The 17,500-nt window shown below is 47.8% G+C and overlaps 1 protein-coding gene across 1 annotated transcript in view; it reads left to right on the top strand.

Annotated features, from left to right (window-relative positions):
* Positions 1-450: 450 nt before the first annotated feature.
* Positions 451-17,500, top strand: part of LOC131288804 (protein patched) — a 40,940-nt gene continuing 23,890 nt past the window's right edge. Inside the window, exon 1 of the mRNA XM_058317979.1 lies at positions 451-2,242. Coding sequence (XP_058173962.1) covers positions 2,105-2,242 — 138 coding nt within the window. The 5' untranslated portion in view covers positions 451-2,104. The remainder of the gene's footprint in view (positions 2,243-17,500) is intronic.

Consider the following 17,500-nt stretch of genomic DNA (forward strand, 5'->3'; position numbering starts at 1 on the left):
ATAGGTGCTTGGTGGACGTGTTTGTATGCGTGCGTTTTGTACGGTCGGAGGTTTCTTTTCGCGGTTCGTCTTTAATCCATTCATCCCCTCGACAACAACATTTTAATCTCCGCGCGCTTCGAGCGGGAAACGTCAAACGGCCTACATAATTGTCATAACAGTGCTGTGCAGTGCGTGCGATAGGAAAAGTACTAAAAAATTACAATACCATAACCGTCAAGGAGTTTTAAGGAAAATCTCGGCAGCTGCGAAATCAACTATTCTCGACACGATTAGAAAACTGTAGATCTACCAATCGCACAACGAAGCAACAGCAGGTGGTCTGGAAAAGCGAATCAATCGAGAGTGGGCCGCAAAAGGAAAAACGGAAGTACTCGATCGTAGATTGTCTCGAGGAGCTCCAACAGCTTCCCTAACATCATTATCTACAGCTTCATCGCCCGCGCGGTGGGATGATCTAAAAGAAGTGCCGGTTTTGTTGGTGGAAAATCGAAAAAAGTACGACGTCACTGCAACGGCGAGACGGAGAGATCGGAAAACGTCTCCGGTACACGCATGCAACCTTTTCCGCGTATGTGCGTTGTTGTGACCGGCTCTGTGTGTGCACCTCAAGATCGTCATTTATGTTTATGCTGCATGTCTTCTCCCCACGGGACGACGGCGCGCCGAAGTAAGACATAAATAACCAAACCCAACGGAACTGGGAAAAGGTGATCTCGAGCGCGCGCGAGAGCAAGAAGCCACGCATTCGACCTTACGAACGTACGAACGCGCGTGGAGTTGAAAGAAAGCAATCAACAACGGAGTAGAGGAGCACGAACGAACAAAAAAAAAAACGGAGGTCTGAAGCGAAGAGGGCGAAACAAAAGAAAGAAAACACCCAAGAAGAGGCTCGAAGGGAGAACGAAACGCAAATTTGTAAAGAAAAGGAAACTTCCAAAAGAAAACCTTCCCTTCGGTGGGCTCGGCTGCTGAAGCGAGCGGGCAAGCGAGCGGGAAAAGGGATAGCCGATAGGTCGAGCCGGGGAACGGCGCGGAAAGGGCGAAAGGCAGGAAAAGTCCAAAACGAAAAGCGGAAGGGCAAACGGAGAAGATATCTCTGTTCGACGGAAAACAAAGTCAAAACGACGGAAAACGATCTTCGCCGGCGCGGGGCGAGGAGAGCAGCAGGCAGGGGCAGTTTGAAAATCGAAACCCCGCGAGCGGTCCACAGCAGGACGAACGTGCCAGAGCGAGACAGAGGTAAACAATTTTTGGGCTTGTCGCGCACGGCCTGTGGATTTGTGTGTTTTTTTCTCGTGTGTCCTCCTGTCCGACCCGACACAGACTCCGGACGGTTCGAAGCCGAACCGAATCCGTCAGAAAGGGCCTGCCGTCGATCGGAGAGCGTTTATGTCGTGTCGCTCGTCGGTCACAAATTCCGAACGGTGGAAAATTATTTTTCCCCGCTACGACTACAGAATCCCGTTTGCTGGTGTGTGACACAGATTGTTTCTTTTATTTTTCCGCGAGCAAGTGTTCTGAAAAGTGCAACTGAGAAGTAAACACCCAAGCATCCCTACCGAGTAGGGTGTGTTGTGCACCCCCCCACGGTTAGCAGTTCAGTTTTGGATTCCCAAGGAAGGTAGGAGCAAAAATGTGCACCTCAATCGTGGCACGAGCGGTGATCAATGGTTTCGATTTGAATTTCTCCCCATCGGCGAGAGTTCTGTGAAGTGGCCACTTCACAAGTGGCACGGTGTGCGATCGTCGTGGTGAGCCAGGAGGGGCAGTGCGCGAGTGCTAGGAAGTGAAGGAAGCTACCCTCTTTCACCTCTTCTTCACGGTACTAACGAGAGTGAGTTCATTGGAATGAAGAAGAAATAAGCACGAGTGAAAGAAAGTGAAAGAAATTCTGGAGAAAAGAAGCGAAAAGATCCACATCTCCCCAGAGCCTACTACAGCGCAAGGATCTGCGTGGGAGTTTGTGTGTGCTTGTGCGTGCATATTTGTCTGTGTATCTGCGTGTGTGTGTGCATGTAAATTGAAGGGTGCGTGAGGTGAACCGAATTTCGAAAATACGATTGTTTGTAGCAGCAGCAACAACGACAACGTCAAACAAACTATGGTGGTGCCAACGATGGATAGCCTCCCGAGGGTACCCGACACCCACGGGGACACCGTGGACGAGAAAGTATTCTCCGACCTCTACATCCGGACGAGCTGGTTCGATGCGTCGATAGCGCTGGATCAAATAGAGAAGGTAAGCTCGACTGTCTTTTCAGCGTTGTTTATGTGGACCATATTCAAACTTCATCCATTTCTTTGTACTAGCGAAGGTTGAGAAATGTGGTTTGGTATACTGCAGATATACTGCAGCGGAGTTGATCAAGGTTGTTCTTATAGTTTACCCACATTGTATTTGAAGAAACTACACTAACAATATGTGTCACCTTTGACCTTTCGTAAGGTCTCACTGAAGACGAGCAGAGGGAAGGAGTACTCACAAGTCATACACAACAGCATACAGTTATTAAGGTACCTTTCGTAACGCTGTATTTGTCGACTGTCAAAACTGTCAATAGAAGGGACCATCAGAGTTTAATTCAATTCCTATGGAACTCGTGCATTGTCCAAGAAAAAGTATGAGACAGAAGATCGCCTCGCGGTTGAGAGATCGCCTCGTGGGGAATGGGACGCAACCAAAACAACGTCACGTCATCCCGAATGGACCACCGCAGTCGGCCGAGACTGCGGCAAAGTCAGCTCCCTCCGGACGATATTATTCCATTAACCATTACAACTCAATCGACTCGCCCGTCCCCGGGGGTGAGTGCCGCTGGTACAAACGTGGCCGATCGAAAACGGTTACGCCAACCGGAGGCTGCAGGAGGCATGGCAGCACGGGGCGGGGAGGGTGGAGAAAGCGAAACAGGCGGATAGATAGACGGCGTAACATAGCCGTGCAGCATAAGGCAACCAAACCCGCTGGCAAAGCATAGCCTCGCGCTGCCAGCGGGGCACCATTGCCACTCCGTTCAGGCACAAGGTGGTCATTCGTGTTCGGGGCTTGGCTCTTTAGGCGAGCACCCTCCGCCCCGACGACGGCTTATCTCCTTTTATTTCCTTTCTGCCTCCTGAACCTTTGTCGATCAGCGCGTCGCCCCATCGACGCGGCAGAGCGATACTTACGAAAGACGAAATGGGCAGGAATGGAGGAAACGAGCGAAGGAGGGAGAGGAAACAACATCCAAACCCAAAACGAACGAACACAGCATACAACGGTGGACACAGCATTCACAGTGTCAGCGCTGGAAGGGACGGCTGGGCAGGGTAAAATAAGACATCAAAAGAAATCATCTAGCCCTACCTCTCCTCTGTCGATGTCAGTGTCGACCCTCGAACGATCGCTCGGTGGTGGAAAATTCGATGTGGGTTTTTCGGTCCCTTTTTATTTTGGACGGTACTCCGCAGCGAACCTTCTCCGAAGCGAGGGAGCTGGTGGTGGTGGTCTCGATGCATTATTGAACGTCGACCTCCGGCTATATATCTTCCGTTCCTGTGGAATCGGGCGAGGTCGGTGGCATATGGTGAACGGCTTTCCTTCTCCTTTAGTGACGGGATGAAGAGGGTTGAAAATACCGCCCCGACAGAGGCAATGCGTCAGGGAGGATTAGCGTATTTACGACTCCCAACAGTGTACACAGGCAGCGGTTTGGGTAACAGGATTCTGGATTCTGGAGTTCCCGTCACCTCCTCTGGAGCGATGGAGTTTGTAACGGACCGGTTCTGGAATTCCATTCCCCAAACTTCAAGCAATGACACGAGTGTCGTCACTAGGAATTCCAAAACGTCCCGCCTAGTCGTGGAAGTCGTGGGCTAGAAACTGCGGCCACCCAGCAAATCGAATGAATGAACATCGCAATTGAATGAAATGCGATCGGCGGAATTGTTATTGGGTCCTTGACTGTGCCGAACGATGTCGCGGCACGCTCCAAAGCCGCCCGACGCCTGATAAGGCGCGGCCCAGTCACCACAACAAGGCATCGAATTTACAAACAATCCCAGCGACATCGTTCCAGCAGCTGATCAGGCGCGCTGTTTCGAAGTAGGCGCTACTACGTGCCTGGACTTCACATCAGCTCCCGGCGGTCGCCTGACATCGTACATCATCGGCTAGACACAGGCTGATGCGAAACGTGCCAAACCTCCACTCCAGACGGCGCAAAGGCAGAGACATTCCTGATCGATCAATACCGTTGCCGCCAGCAGAGGTCACGTTGGATCTTCGATGACGACTGCGATGTCCTCGATATTAATCACTGGGCAGGGCAGAAGTTTAACTTGATCGATTGATTCCCAACCATCAATATCGATTTGGTCTTGAGAATTGTGTCTGTTTTCATATTCTCTTCACATACTTTAAGGGAATAAAGTCTATAGTCCGTTCATTATGAGCGGAAACCCTAAGGGTTATATTTGGTACTAGGGAACCTTGGTCTATTGTCTTAGCCATTCAAACCTTTGGGTCTTTGTTGGGATCTATGTAACAAAATCAATGGACCGTTACCAATTGTGATAAGAGTGTTTTAAACCACAGCTTTGTTGACAGTTTCAGGTTTTAAGTTAATCTACCTACGGTTCAATCCTCCACGTTGCGTGATCGCAATCGTGGTTACTAAAATAAAGGCAATCTCTGGGATTGGCCATAAATTACCGACTGACTGCGTGAAAAAGCGTCAAGCGCAAGACACGACCGACCCGGGGCAACCTTCCATTCATGGTCGAAGCATGGACATGTCCGCACAGCTAGACACCAGATTTGCATTAGAGATGAAACTGTCACTTCGCGGGAGTCTGTGATCTTTATTTGCGGTCCGTTTCGTACGCGGTCAACTTTATCCAACAGGCTCCAAGCTTCACAGGTCTAGACGTCGCCGTGCCGTGTCTACATTTGTAGGCAATTGGATCTAAAACGCACCGGAGGGGGACTGTGTCATGCGTGCGCCGGCACCGTGTTATTAATCGTTTTTCGTACGCGTGCGGTCAGTTTGGAACGACGAGGTAATTTCGAAAGCTGGCAGAACTTGATCTTCGATGTTTCAGATTGTGAACCGAAAATCCGTTGCGAGCTTAAACCTAAGCCTTACTACAGACGCGGTTTCAAGACTTCGTTATGTAAGATCAGAGTTCTGTAGCAATTGGTTGGTAACAAATTAATACATCAAGTTTAGGGAATATGCTGTGACCTACTTTAGTCATAGTTTATCGTGGCCGAATATAGATTTCTTCAGTTTCTCCTTTAGCTCTAAATCCAGCATGACTCACACGATCGGCCCTCGTGCTCTCCGAGGTGCTAATGGGCTTGACCTTTCCAGAGCTTCTTTTTCGTGGCTTTTGACTAGGCCACACATTCCGAACCCATGGGCAACTAGTTTTTCTAGTTTCGTTCGAACGCCAGAATGACCGACAATGCGATGGAAAGAAGTTCTCGTCGGTTGTTCAGACCATTGTGAAGTAGAAGAAGCACAGCCATGCTTTAAAGGTATCCCATATGAAATAAGTTGTCCGAGTTCCGCCGCCCTTCGTATAGCAGACATCCGTGCTTTGACAGTTTATGCTAGCGGAATGTCAAAAGTACGCAATCTTCTGATGCCATCTTGCTTCACTTCTCGGAACACGGCCGAACCGGGAGTGTGGAGCAATTGGGGCCACCATTTCAACTCATGCGTTTTCATTAACATCGTTTTCTGCTCGACTTCTTCGCTCCCTCAGTTTTTGGTGTCCTCAGTGGGTCCCCGTTCTGGGTGGTTGTCCGGTGGTCGTTAAAGAAAGCCACCCAAAAAGTACCTCTCCAGTTTATTGCTTTATCTGAGCGCTGCAATCTTGACGTCGTAGCCACGGTCGCCGTCATCGTCGCTGGGGTGTATTGTCTCTGGTGCTACCGGATTCCGCCCATTCTCGACGGCAACGGTTCGGATCTTCTGAGCCATAATTTGTTATTCTGGTTTTGTTTTTAATCCGGTCCGGGAGGTTTGCGGAGATGGTTACGTAGCCTTTCTTCTCAACCGAGTGCTGGTTTTAGTGTGTGTGTCTGTATTTCTCTCCATCCTTTTTCACTGACTTCCCGTTTACGACATTTCTGCGAACCCATTCCGATCATTCACAAGATCGTGGCTGATGTTGGACCGTTTGCAGTTTACTCCATACGATCGCTTCGTTAAAAAATGTCTCGTGATCGAAGCGCATACGCTGGTAAGCCTCGATCGAAGCCATGCGGAGAAATAAACACGGATGCGGATATTTGTGTTTACGTTAGCGCGCAATAATATGCTTTGACAGCTTCTCACTTGGCAATATTTTTCACGGCACGGCCCCGAACGACGTCGTGTTCTCGGGCGGGAAAATATGTATAAATCAACTCCACTACCGGTCGGCGGAAGCAAAACAAGCAACAAATGGAGAAAGGAAGTCGACCAAAGTGTGCTGCTACTGTGTGTTTATCGGAATGCAAACAAACCTATCCTCTCCGATCTTCTGTACTCCCCCAAAAACAACTTGCAGAATGATTACTCTAGCGAAATCGCAGGATTATGGCTTTGCTTTTATTTTGTTTTGTTTCTGCCACCATTCCTGGCTTTGTTTGTTTAGTCGTCTGCCACATCGTACGTATAATTTACGATTGCAACTGCACCAGAAGTGAGTTCCCGTCGTTTTCCTTCGTTAGCGAACAACTCGCTGCAAATTGTGGCAACGGTAGCAAAAAGATTAAAGAGAATGATAATTAATTGCTGGTGTGTTCGGTTAATTAAAGCTTGAACAAAGTGTGTTTAATTAAACGGTAAAATCGCGCTCTGCGGCGGGAAATTCGGTTCTTTGGCTCCCAGAGACTGTTGAGAGTTCAGACAATTACTGCAACATTGCTTGGCGATGTGTCCGTTCTTCAAATTAGCTGCGGTTGTAAACCTTTCAGCTTTGGTGAATTACTTTACGGACGACTTTCTCTTCTTTCGACCCGTTGGACGACTCGCTGTTTGAAGATGACACACGATCGAGAGCGTCACTGCAGAGGCCGTAAGTCCATCATCTCTATCTAGCACACTCGAGAGGAGGTCTCCGAGGTTGTCTTCCGCAGCACCTTTTAGCTCGACGTGCAAAAGGTGGAGAAAGGTCCCTTCGATCCGCGATCCTGGTGGATCAAAGCCGAATGGCATGGGTTCGCGATTAAACTTACATGTTTATTACGCAATTATTTCAACCCTTGATTGCTCGTGACTCGTGGAAATATTACAACCGCTTGCGTGCGCATGCCGCCAAATGCATCTAGCAAACGATCACACGACTCACCAGTCCAAGTCTAGTCCGGCGATGGTTCGCCTAATGAACCTGAATGCTGCCACAACTCCGCAGGTTTCAACTATCATTCGCTTGGCGGCTCGCGTTTGATTGGGTTGATTTGTTGTAATTAAACTGTTCGATTGTTCGTCGACGGCCGGCCGATTGCATTAGAAGGTTTATGGGAATTGGTTTAGGTTTAGACAACCTCTCGGCGCCAATGTTGCTATCAAATGCACGCGCAATAACAATAAGCTTCGCATAAAAATTGCTCATAGCTGTCACCAGTATGGGGGATTTTCTATTTTATGAACCGATGAACCATCGATTGGTCGACCATACCAACCCTGCGACCGCCTAGCAACATTACATTGACCAGTTCGTGAATTAACTTGGATGGTGCCTGTTGGATCGACGACATACTAAAGATAAAGATGGCGCCTCTGAGAATCGGCTCAGTGACTGAGTGTGCAATCGCCTGTTGATTGCGCAGGTTCTCGCTTCGTAATACGTTGTTTTGGACGCAAATGCCGTGTGAAATTAATAGCATTTAATTTCCATACATGATTTGCAACCGCCAAGCACCAACCAACGGGGAATGAAGTAGAAGGTAAGGGTGAGCAACGGTAATGGGGCGCACATCCGGTGTGGAATGCAGCCCAGAAAAAATCGTCTGCCTGGCGCCATTTGCTTGTTGGCTAAGTGAATTTTAAGAAACATTTTCCTTCCGCTAATTAATTTACCAAACTGTAGAGGTGTGTAATTCAGATTCAGACTCATGAATATGAATGACTCTTTGCTACGTTTTAATGATTCCGAGAGATTCCGTATCGGTTTCCATCCGATCACATCTCTTTGGTGTGCTGTCAACTTTGTCTCCTGACCCCTAACACGGCATACTGGATGTAAACAAACATCAAAAGGAATGTAAACACATTAAAAAAATTAAGCTCACAAAATGAGCCAAGAGTCCTTTGTTGTTTTAGGTCGCTTGAACGAAAGAATCATGAAAGATTCATGAACGATTCGTGAAGATTCATTGAGGTATCGAAAGATCCCAATCAATGTTTTAAGATTCGAATCCCAAAAGAGTTATAAATCCATCTGAATGAATCTTCGGTGAATGATTCATATTAATGAATCTCGTCGAATACTACTTTATACGTCACTCGTTGACGTGTGTGTAAAAATTGTACCTGCCTGTGTGCACGCGATCGCACGCGATCTCCGCTCCCTGACGTGCCGCTATGTCCCCCCTCCCCTCTCTTCCACTTAATCCGCACACATGGGACACGCTGAAGATTGATTAGCCCTACCTATACGCACACAGCGGAGGGTGTGTGCCGTATTCTGGCTGCATTTAAATCCGCGTAGGTCAGTGACAAGACGCCTCGGGCTGATGGCACGGGGAGAGAGGTATGGGGAGATGGGGGAGCGCCCGCCAGCGAAGGGATTCGGATTCGCGAGTAATAAAAAGAAATGGTGATGATGGTTTCGCGATTTCCCATTCACTTGCGAGAGAGAAAGAGAGGGTGAGACTCGGTGGGAACAGACTTGACTCTTCCTTAGTTTGTTGCACGATCAAACGCGGCACATGTACGTTTGTTCGTGTGTGTGTATGCATGCAGGTGAAGCCGTCAGCCAAGCCCCATGTGCATCTTCGGCACGTCGCACTCCGTGACGACACACTCCGCATACGGCGTGGCACAGGACAAGAAAAAGAGGATGAAAAAGAAGGACAAAATTGTCGTAAGAAAACACGAAGAAGACAAGCACCACCTTGGGAGAAGGTGTGTGGATCGCCGATCCGACGATGGATGGGCCTCCGGACGGAATCTCCTTATTTGGCATACGGGACGCGATCTCCAAAGCAACCCCTAACAACCGAACGACACGCCATCTCGCACACTCACAGCACAACAGCACTCGCTGTCGTCGTTCTGGTTGTGTTGCTGCTGCTGCTGCTTATTGTTATGCTTATTCCCTGCCCGCTGGCTGCTGCTGCTGCTGTTGTTGTTGATGTTGTCTTTCGGGGCGTGCGGGACCACCCGGCTAGGCGACTCTCTCTGTCTCTCTTTCACCCCCGCTGGTTCGCGATCTCTTTCGTATTGCACCCATCAAACCCCCTTACCAAAGCAACTCCTCCCTTCAGGTGCTTTTTCCCACCGGCTTGTCCCGGGATGGACGCCACGGTTCAGTTAAAGGTTTTCTGGAAGATTATTGGATGGTTTTATTGCTGGCCGGAATGCTGTCATGGGTCAGAATTCACTTTCTCGCTCGGGGTCTTCCGATTAGAGGCGATCCTCCTGGCGCTGGTTTGCTCCAATTGTGACCACCTTGACCTGACGGTGGTTTGCGCTCTTTGCAGTTATCTTCGTGTGAAAGTTACACTTTAATCAAAGAGCTTTAATTGCGTTCGAAAACATCAAACCTTGTGAACATAAATAATTTTGCATCTTTCAACTTACGATGCTTCTTGTTGTTCATAAATTAACTACGCTTTTTTGGGCATTCTTAAGACTTTTGAAACCGATCAACTTGCTCAAGAAATTGCAGTTGAATTCCTCTATTAGTAGTTGTCCGCAAAAGTTGTTGCTGTAGAAGAGAATTTTATTTTAATTGACTATTTATTGTTTATTTTCATTAATTGTTTCTCGCTAAAATACTTAAGAAAATAATTAATTTAAAAGAACTTTTCAATGGAATATTTTCTTGGGGCTTCGCAGAGGATTCCGAGTGTTTATCATTTGTCTTACACACTTGTTCACCTTGTTCCGGTTCAATTGGACCAAAAGAAGCGTAACCTTTTGCTCGTTAAATTGGTGCAAGGTTGCGTTATTGCAAACGCGATAAGATAAATTTTATGATGTTTGTGTTGATCAAATATTCTTTAAAAAATGTTTTTTTCTTTTAATTAATGTGTCACGTGTCTGGTTTGACTTGTTTTGTGAATTTCGTTGATGTTTGACTGCTTCATATTTGACCTTAGCCAAGATTTGGACCAGTAAATTTTGGACAGGATCCAAAGGAGCTAACTTTAAGTTTTTTTCTGTTGGTTAACGCATTTTTATATTCATATGTTGTATGTGCTAGCTAGAGGATATGGTATTTTGTTGGAAAATAAATATTTTCGAGTTCTTTCAATGATGTTCGATTATTCTTCTACTCAGGATTAGTCAATTTAAAATGTCACCTAATTTTTGCGACGTTTTCTGACGGAGAGATCCTTTTTCTTCGTCTCGCTGTTTATCCCGGATGACCTTTCTTGGGATGACTTTCTTCAAAAAAACAAGAAGGGCCGCTTAAAAAGCGGAGCACAAACCAGCGCAAAGGACGGGCGACGATCGCGCATCCGTACTATGAATGCGTAGCGCCACGATCGTGCATCGATGTGTGTGTGTATGTGTGGGTTTCTGATGTAACGCACGCGGCGGCGACGGCAACCCGGCATGTTCATCTCGCGAACCCCGCGGAGATCAAGGCTTGAGTAAGGCGTTTCGTTGCGTATGTTTTCGGTTTTCGCCTCCTTCTGCCCCTCCATCTCCTTTTGCATTCCTCTGTGCGCCTGTGTGTGTGTGTCGCGGTAGTGGCTGTGCGTAGACGCCGCAAGGGAATTCCCTGCACTAGCGGTTGGCGGTGACGAAGACCGGTGTGTGTGTGTGAGAGAGCTGCGGGACCGCGATGCGGTAGGTCCGAATATCAGATTAAACAATTCCCCCATCTGCCTCCCTCCCTCCCCCCCTGACATCTTCTTCGTCTTCTCCTCCTTTCCCATTCCATGGTCTTCCCTTTCTCGCGCTTTCTCGGCTCGCATGCCGCGCGCTCGCTTGAGCGTGGACCGCATTTTTCGAATCGTTCGTGCTTCGCTTTTTGCTCTTTTTTTCGGTCGTCATCTTGTCTTCATCTTCTTCGCTTCCCCTTTTTTCTCTGATCTTCTTCTCGCGCCCGGCCCGCGTGCGTACGTTGGGGGTCGTCGTTCCACTGAGAGACGTTGGCCGGGCCCGCACTTCCTTGGCTCCCCTTCCCACCCCTTTTTTCACCTTCCACTTCGCGTCCGCATGTCAACCAGAATCGTTTCATTGAGCGCTTATTCGTTGCGTTGTTTTACTCTTTTTTTATGTGTGTGTCTTTCGTGGCCTTTTTTTGTTTCTTTGGTTGGCGCTGTTTCCCTTTTTTTATACATCGCGATTTGCGATCCCGCTTCCGTTTATCGATCGTTCGATCGATCAGCGTTTCCGGAAGTGGAACCCGTTGCCTGCTTTTCTGCGCCTTCTTGTTTTTACTTCCCTTTTGCTTGGTCGGTTTTAGGTTTAGTTTCCCTTCTCTCCTCCCCGCCTAATGGATGGCCCCCGTGGCGTTCGATTTCGTTTGCTTGTTCTCGATTTTTCTCAGTTTTTCCCTTCCCAAAATCAAGGGAAAAGTCACACCTTTTCGAGCGCCCGGGAGCTCGATTGGTGCCACTCCGAAAAAGTTGGTTCCCAGAAACGCCACGAATGGGTTTCCCCGGCCACCCCAAAAAAAAACACCGTCGATGGATGGGGGATGGTCGCTTCGAAAACCCGCCGTCGACGCCATTCTTCAATTAACGACCAATTTACAGTTCTGCTCAATTTATCGCCACACTGGGAAAGTGTGAAAAGTAAATAGCCAGCGTCCACTGTGGTCCTGTTTGTTTACTGCCCTGAGCTGGAAGGGTGGGATGAGAGGGGAACAAAGGGGGAGGGGAGGGTGGAATAAAATAATAAAAACACTGCAATCAACTACCGTTTTGCTTACGCGCATTCCTTCATCGGCCGAAAACATCTCGTGGGTAGCAGTAATACGCGATTGTTGCCGTGTTGTTTTGCTATCTTAGTTTTTTTCTCTCTCCTTCTCTTCTTCCTCCTACTCCTCCGCCACTCGATCAATCAACTCCCACTGCTGAATGTTAGATTCGTCGCCAACGCATGCGTTCGTCCCTAGATGGAGAAAATGTGTTTATTTTCTTTTCCGAAACGAAAAGGACCGCCGTGATCGTGGGTTAGTTTGTGCCCAAACCTTTTCACTCGTTCGATAGCCTTTCTGTTCCCTAAATTTCTTCGGTTTACTGTGCGTGACCTTAACACCTTTGACGTGATCGAGTTTTTGTCTTCTACATGTTCGGTCAATATTGTTGTTCCATTTGCACTGGAATTTGTTTTTCGGTGGTAGCGCAGAGCGTGGAATTTTATAAAAATGTGATTGTGTTGTAAAGCCTGTTTGTTTTTTTACTTATTTCTCAATTTTTATATTATTTCTTGACCATTTTAGAAGATATTTTCTACTTTAATTTTTTTTCAACTCAAGTTACTCTACCTTAACACATTAAGCCATCTCGCCTATGATGGAATGATCGAGAGAAGCAGCTAGTAAACATGGTCGGTGGAGCGGCTTTTGTGATGGCTTCATCATCTCATCGTTCCTACTAAATATGTCATTACCGATTCACCGCGCCATTCCGTGCGATCCACCGGTTTCCCGTGGCTGTATTTCTGCCGCCGCTGGTGGGCGACTCGAAAAGGAAGGAGAGCAAAACAAGATATAAAAAACAACAAGATGAGGAATAAAATAACAACCGACCGATTACATCGTGCGATGGTAGAAAACAACCATGATTTCTCACCCAGTGAGCGAGCGTGGAACGCTGAGAGAAGGATGATGACGGTGAAGATGAGGTTAATGATGCTTCACTCCCCTTTGCTGTTGCGGCATCTCATCAACGATCGTGTCTCATCTCAGCCAAGCCTTGCGTGATCTTGCCACTCGCTCTCGCTCCCGATCGTGATCCCGTGTATTGTGACGTAGCCCAACTGCTAGAGACACTCGGTGAGAGTGCTTCGGCCTGGGAATTCGCCTTGGCGACCACAACAACACCACCCGGTACGGCAGAATAAACATCTTAATTATATTTTATTTCTTCATCGTCCGGAACCGAACCTGTTGGCCGTGCTGGAGCCACGAGTGGAGCGAGACGAAACAGAAACCCACCGTTGCGCCGTGCAAACAGAGACAGCACGAGCGAGAAAAGGTAAAACAAAGCAACGGTGGAGAGTAGAGAGGTTAAAAAAAGGAAAGCAAACGCCGAGATAGCGCCGCGCGCTTTTGGTGGCGCTACGGCAGACATGAACGGGAAGATCAAGCTCAATTTCTGATCAATTGGCCGTCGCCGCCGTCACCGCACACTCATCCGCTTTGCCGTTAATTTTTTCTTTCCCCCTTCCCTCCCCAGTCTGGCGTCCGTCCGGTGGTACGTACTTTTAGGACGGGCATAATTCGTCATCGGTTTGAGCGTGCGAGTAGCCTACACAGCTTGGGAAAGAGCACCGACGGAATGGATGACCAATCGACGAACGTTTACGAAATCAAAAATCGATTAATGTCGACGATCGGTTTTAGGTTGTCGCTTGGGCGGGGTTCGATTTTTTAAAACGGTGTTTTCTCTTCTATTTAGTTTTAAGTAAAAAGAGTAACCGTCGAGTGTTTTTTCAAAGGTTTTCACTAATGTGACTTTAAATTAAAAAAGTGTGTTTAGAAATAGAAATATTTAAATTTATCTCGTTCCGTAAACTTGTGCTTAAACCTCAAATGGATGTCGTTTCGATGTGTCTAAAAGGCTTACAGTCAGAAGAAAATGCTTCCACCTCGTTATGACCGCAAACCAATAATCAGCAGACAGGATAACAAGGCGATCGAACGCGGGAAAACACCCGCCTCGCCAGTCGGGCACCTTATAATTTAAATCGTAAATAAAAATTTCATCATAACGATAATGCCCACCCCCACTCCCCTCCCCCCGCCTTCGAGTGCTTTGTTGATGTGCATATTGTGATTGTAATATCTCTATTTACGGCTCGACGGCTCTGCATTGGCGTGCCGAGAATTGCAATGTTTTCCGCACCCCGCACACCCCGAACCGGGTCGCGTCGTCCGGAAAGGGATAATACCGCAGATGGTGGTTGTACCAGACTCCATTAACCGACCGCCGAACGGGTGGTAGAAGGTCTGCTGCTCGGCCCTGATGGGGCTTTAGTTGATGCCTTTCGCGATTGAGACATAAGCTAGAGTCAGCTGAGCGTCGGCACGAAGATCGAATCGAAGCCGCGGGGGGGTGGATTAGGAAAATGCGGTTGGTATGTGGAGGTGGAAGGAGGGAGGGGATGAGGCGGTAGGAATGTCTCACGACGGCGGAGAGCGATGGGAAAACGAGAAATGAAGTAAAATCCGGATGCGTGCAGCACGATCCCACGATGTCGAAGGTACGAAAGGTACATAGAAAAATAACCCTTGCATGATCAACGCGTTGGCTAATTAGTTGTTTTTTATCAAAAATACAAAAAAAAACCCTTATTGAAACCATCTTTTCGAGCTTTTGGGATAGAAATATTAGCTTTTTTACTGAAACAGAAAGAATATTGTTTCTTAAATTACATTCTTTTAAATGTGTTTTTCTTTTCGAAATAACATGTTTTAAAAATTCTGCAACGTTTACTTGTTGTAACAACTGGGAGAAGGAGAAGTCAACCAGACATCGCAAGGTTAAAATGCGCTTGGCGCACGTCGACTCCAATAAAAACGGCGCACTTGGCCGGGATCAGTCGGTCAGAAGACCAATCATTTTATTTCATTTTCTTTTCCCTTGCGTTTTTCGTCCACGGTTTGTTTTTGTTTCCGCATATCCCGCTGGCGGATCCCCACCACCCAATCCCCCTCCACCCCATTCGCTGCCTTCATATCGTATTTCTGTCTCCATACCGGACTCCGAAAACCATCCCACGTCGCTCGGCCGAAGCGGAGAAGACGGTTCTCGAAGAAATGCCTTCTCGGGTTCGGTGTCTTGTCCGTCGCTGTCAAGACGGGTGGCGGCCTTCCTCGCTCTTATCTGGCTCTCTGGGCCATTCGCTGCCGGGGTGGCGTGGGACGGTACGGGGGGACGCGGGGCTGTAACTCGACGAAAGATTGCATTCTTTCGCTCGCCGCGCAAACCGACCGCGCGATTGGAACTCCGGGTGGCCTCCGCCTTGCGGAATGCTGCACCGGGTTCGAGAGAAAAAGGGCTCGCCGTTTGTGTGGGGACGAAGGTGGTGGGAGGGCTGTGGGCTGACTTTCGTTATTTACGCCATTTCCCGTTGTCCGTCGGCGTCGGTTTTTTACCTTACCACGACCGTTTTTCGGATGGCTTTTCATGTGGAGCTTTTTGCGTCGTTTGAGGTCCGTGCGATGCAGTTTGGACGAAATTTGAGTCGATTGAGGTGAGCAGAAAAACTAGGGCCAGGATATGAGGGAACACTCGGGGCTTACCGTAAAGAGCCTTCAAAGTGTCGCATATCCTTCACACGATAGTCGGGAGTCAATCAAAACAAACGCTGCCCAATGATGGTATGCTTAGTTTATTCCACATCGAGATTGCTCTTCCTTTTGAATTTTGTTTTTTTCCTAGGTATTATGTAGGGAAACCCTGTATCAACATCATTTCAAAATAACTCAATTGCTCAACAAGCATATTTTGGCAAGGGTATATTATTATTACCGGTTCTTTATAATTGCATATTTTGATAATTTTGTTCTTTGATTGTTCTTGTTGTCTCAAAATGTGACAAAAATGGTACATTATTGCAATTTCCTCATTTGGACATGGAAAGCGAGGTTTTTAAATCAAGTTAAGTCTTTGTTAAATTTTATATTGTTCTTGTGTTGGTTTTTAAGTCTGAAAATTGTGTGTTATTTGCCAATTAGTTTGCTCCTTCCAAAACAATATTAAATTTGTAGCTCGCAAATAACATAGTTTGTGCTTTAAGGGTTTAAAAGAGGTGCTGAGTTCTCATGGACCGTATTTTTGGACATTTTTAAAATAAATTTTTCTACACTTGTTTTCTTGATATTTTTGCTAGGACGTCGAAGTGATTTTGCTGAATCTATTTGGCTTTGCTCTTTTTCTTACCTTCTGTTTCTTTACTTTTTTATGTTTTTGGGTATAGTAAACCCAACAAAATTGAAGTGTTTTTTTCGGAAATGTAATGTATTTTTTCGAGATACTTTGTGAATCACTTCCCGGTGGATACACGCACGCCAGTCAGCATCCAAAACAGTCGCAGCCTCCGGCGCTGGTTGTTTGCATCTTTTCTCTTTCATTTCGTCTCCCGGCGCGGAACCCGGGCCAAGGCAAACATATCGCGCACGTTTCTCCCGGTGTTCGTAGTATTTGTGTGTGTGTGTGTGTCTGAGTCGTTGAGGGTCCTCCGGTGCGCTCCGGTTAGTACTTATGCACACCCTGGTGCAGCCCCAGCCCTTGGGTGGTTCGACCTCCATCGGTTCGATCGATCGATCGTAGAGCATGACGCCGATTCATTTGTGGATGTGGAAGAGCGGAGGGCTGGTGGCGGTGGCGCCTCCCAACCCATCCCCTTTGAACCCACCCGTCGGTGGCCCATTAGAAGGCATATTTTCATCCGAAGAAGTTGGATGTTTTTTTTCTCTCTTCGTTCGCGCGTCTTTTCCTTTCGTGCTCGGGAGGGAGCTTTTTGTTTCGTCCGCGCCTTCGCGTGTTCGGCCCATTTTCTCTTGTGTCTTGCGTTTTCTTCTTCTTCCTCCGCCACCGTCCTCCTCCTGCTCGTTCGTTTGTGTTTTGTTCGCCTTTTTCTTGCGGCATTTTCCGTCCGGCAAGCGGTGGGGACCACCGACCGATCCGCTGATTGCGTTGCGGCTCGCCGGCTGCTGCGATTTTAATGTCTCAATTCAATCCCGAGCACAAGCGGGCGCTGGCCGCTTTGGGAGGGAACGGAGGGAGGTGTATGGTAGTTGATGAAGTTGTTGTTATTTTCCCGCAAAACAGCGCAACGGCAGCTGCTGCTGCTGCTGGCGGCGACCGGGACCCGCCAATGAAGTCGAACCGAACCGTCATCCGTGTTGCGGATAGTGGTGGTGGAAGTGAATGATTTTTCATCGTCGCGCCATCATCATCGTGGCAGGAAAGCCCGGGATCATTACATTACGAATCGGTGGTTGCCTTCCTTTCCCGTTGCTTTTTATTTTTTTGTGTCGAGCTACTGTTTGGCGGCGAACGCAAGGAAAGGTCTCGAAGCGAAAGAAGAAGAAAACTAAAACAAGACAAACACCGCCATGAAGCAAATCCAAAACCTCTTTCTCCCGCGCGCGCGTGTGTCTGTGTGTC

This window comes from Anopheles ziemanni, chromosome 3, assembly GCF_943734765.1.
Source record: "Anopheles ziemanni chromosome 3, idAnoZiCoDA_A2_x.2, whole genome shotgun sequence".
Classification (NCBI taxonomy): Eukaryota; Metazoa; Arthropoda; class Insecta; order Diptera; family Culicidae; genus Anopheles; species Anopheles ziemanni.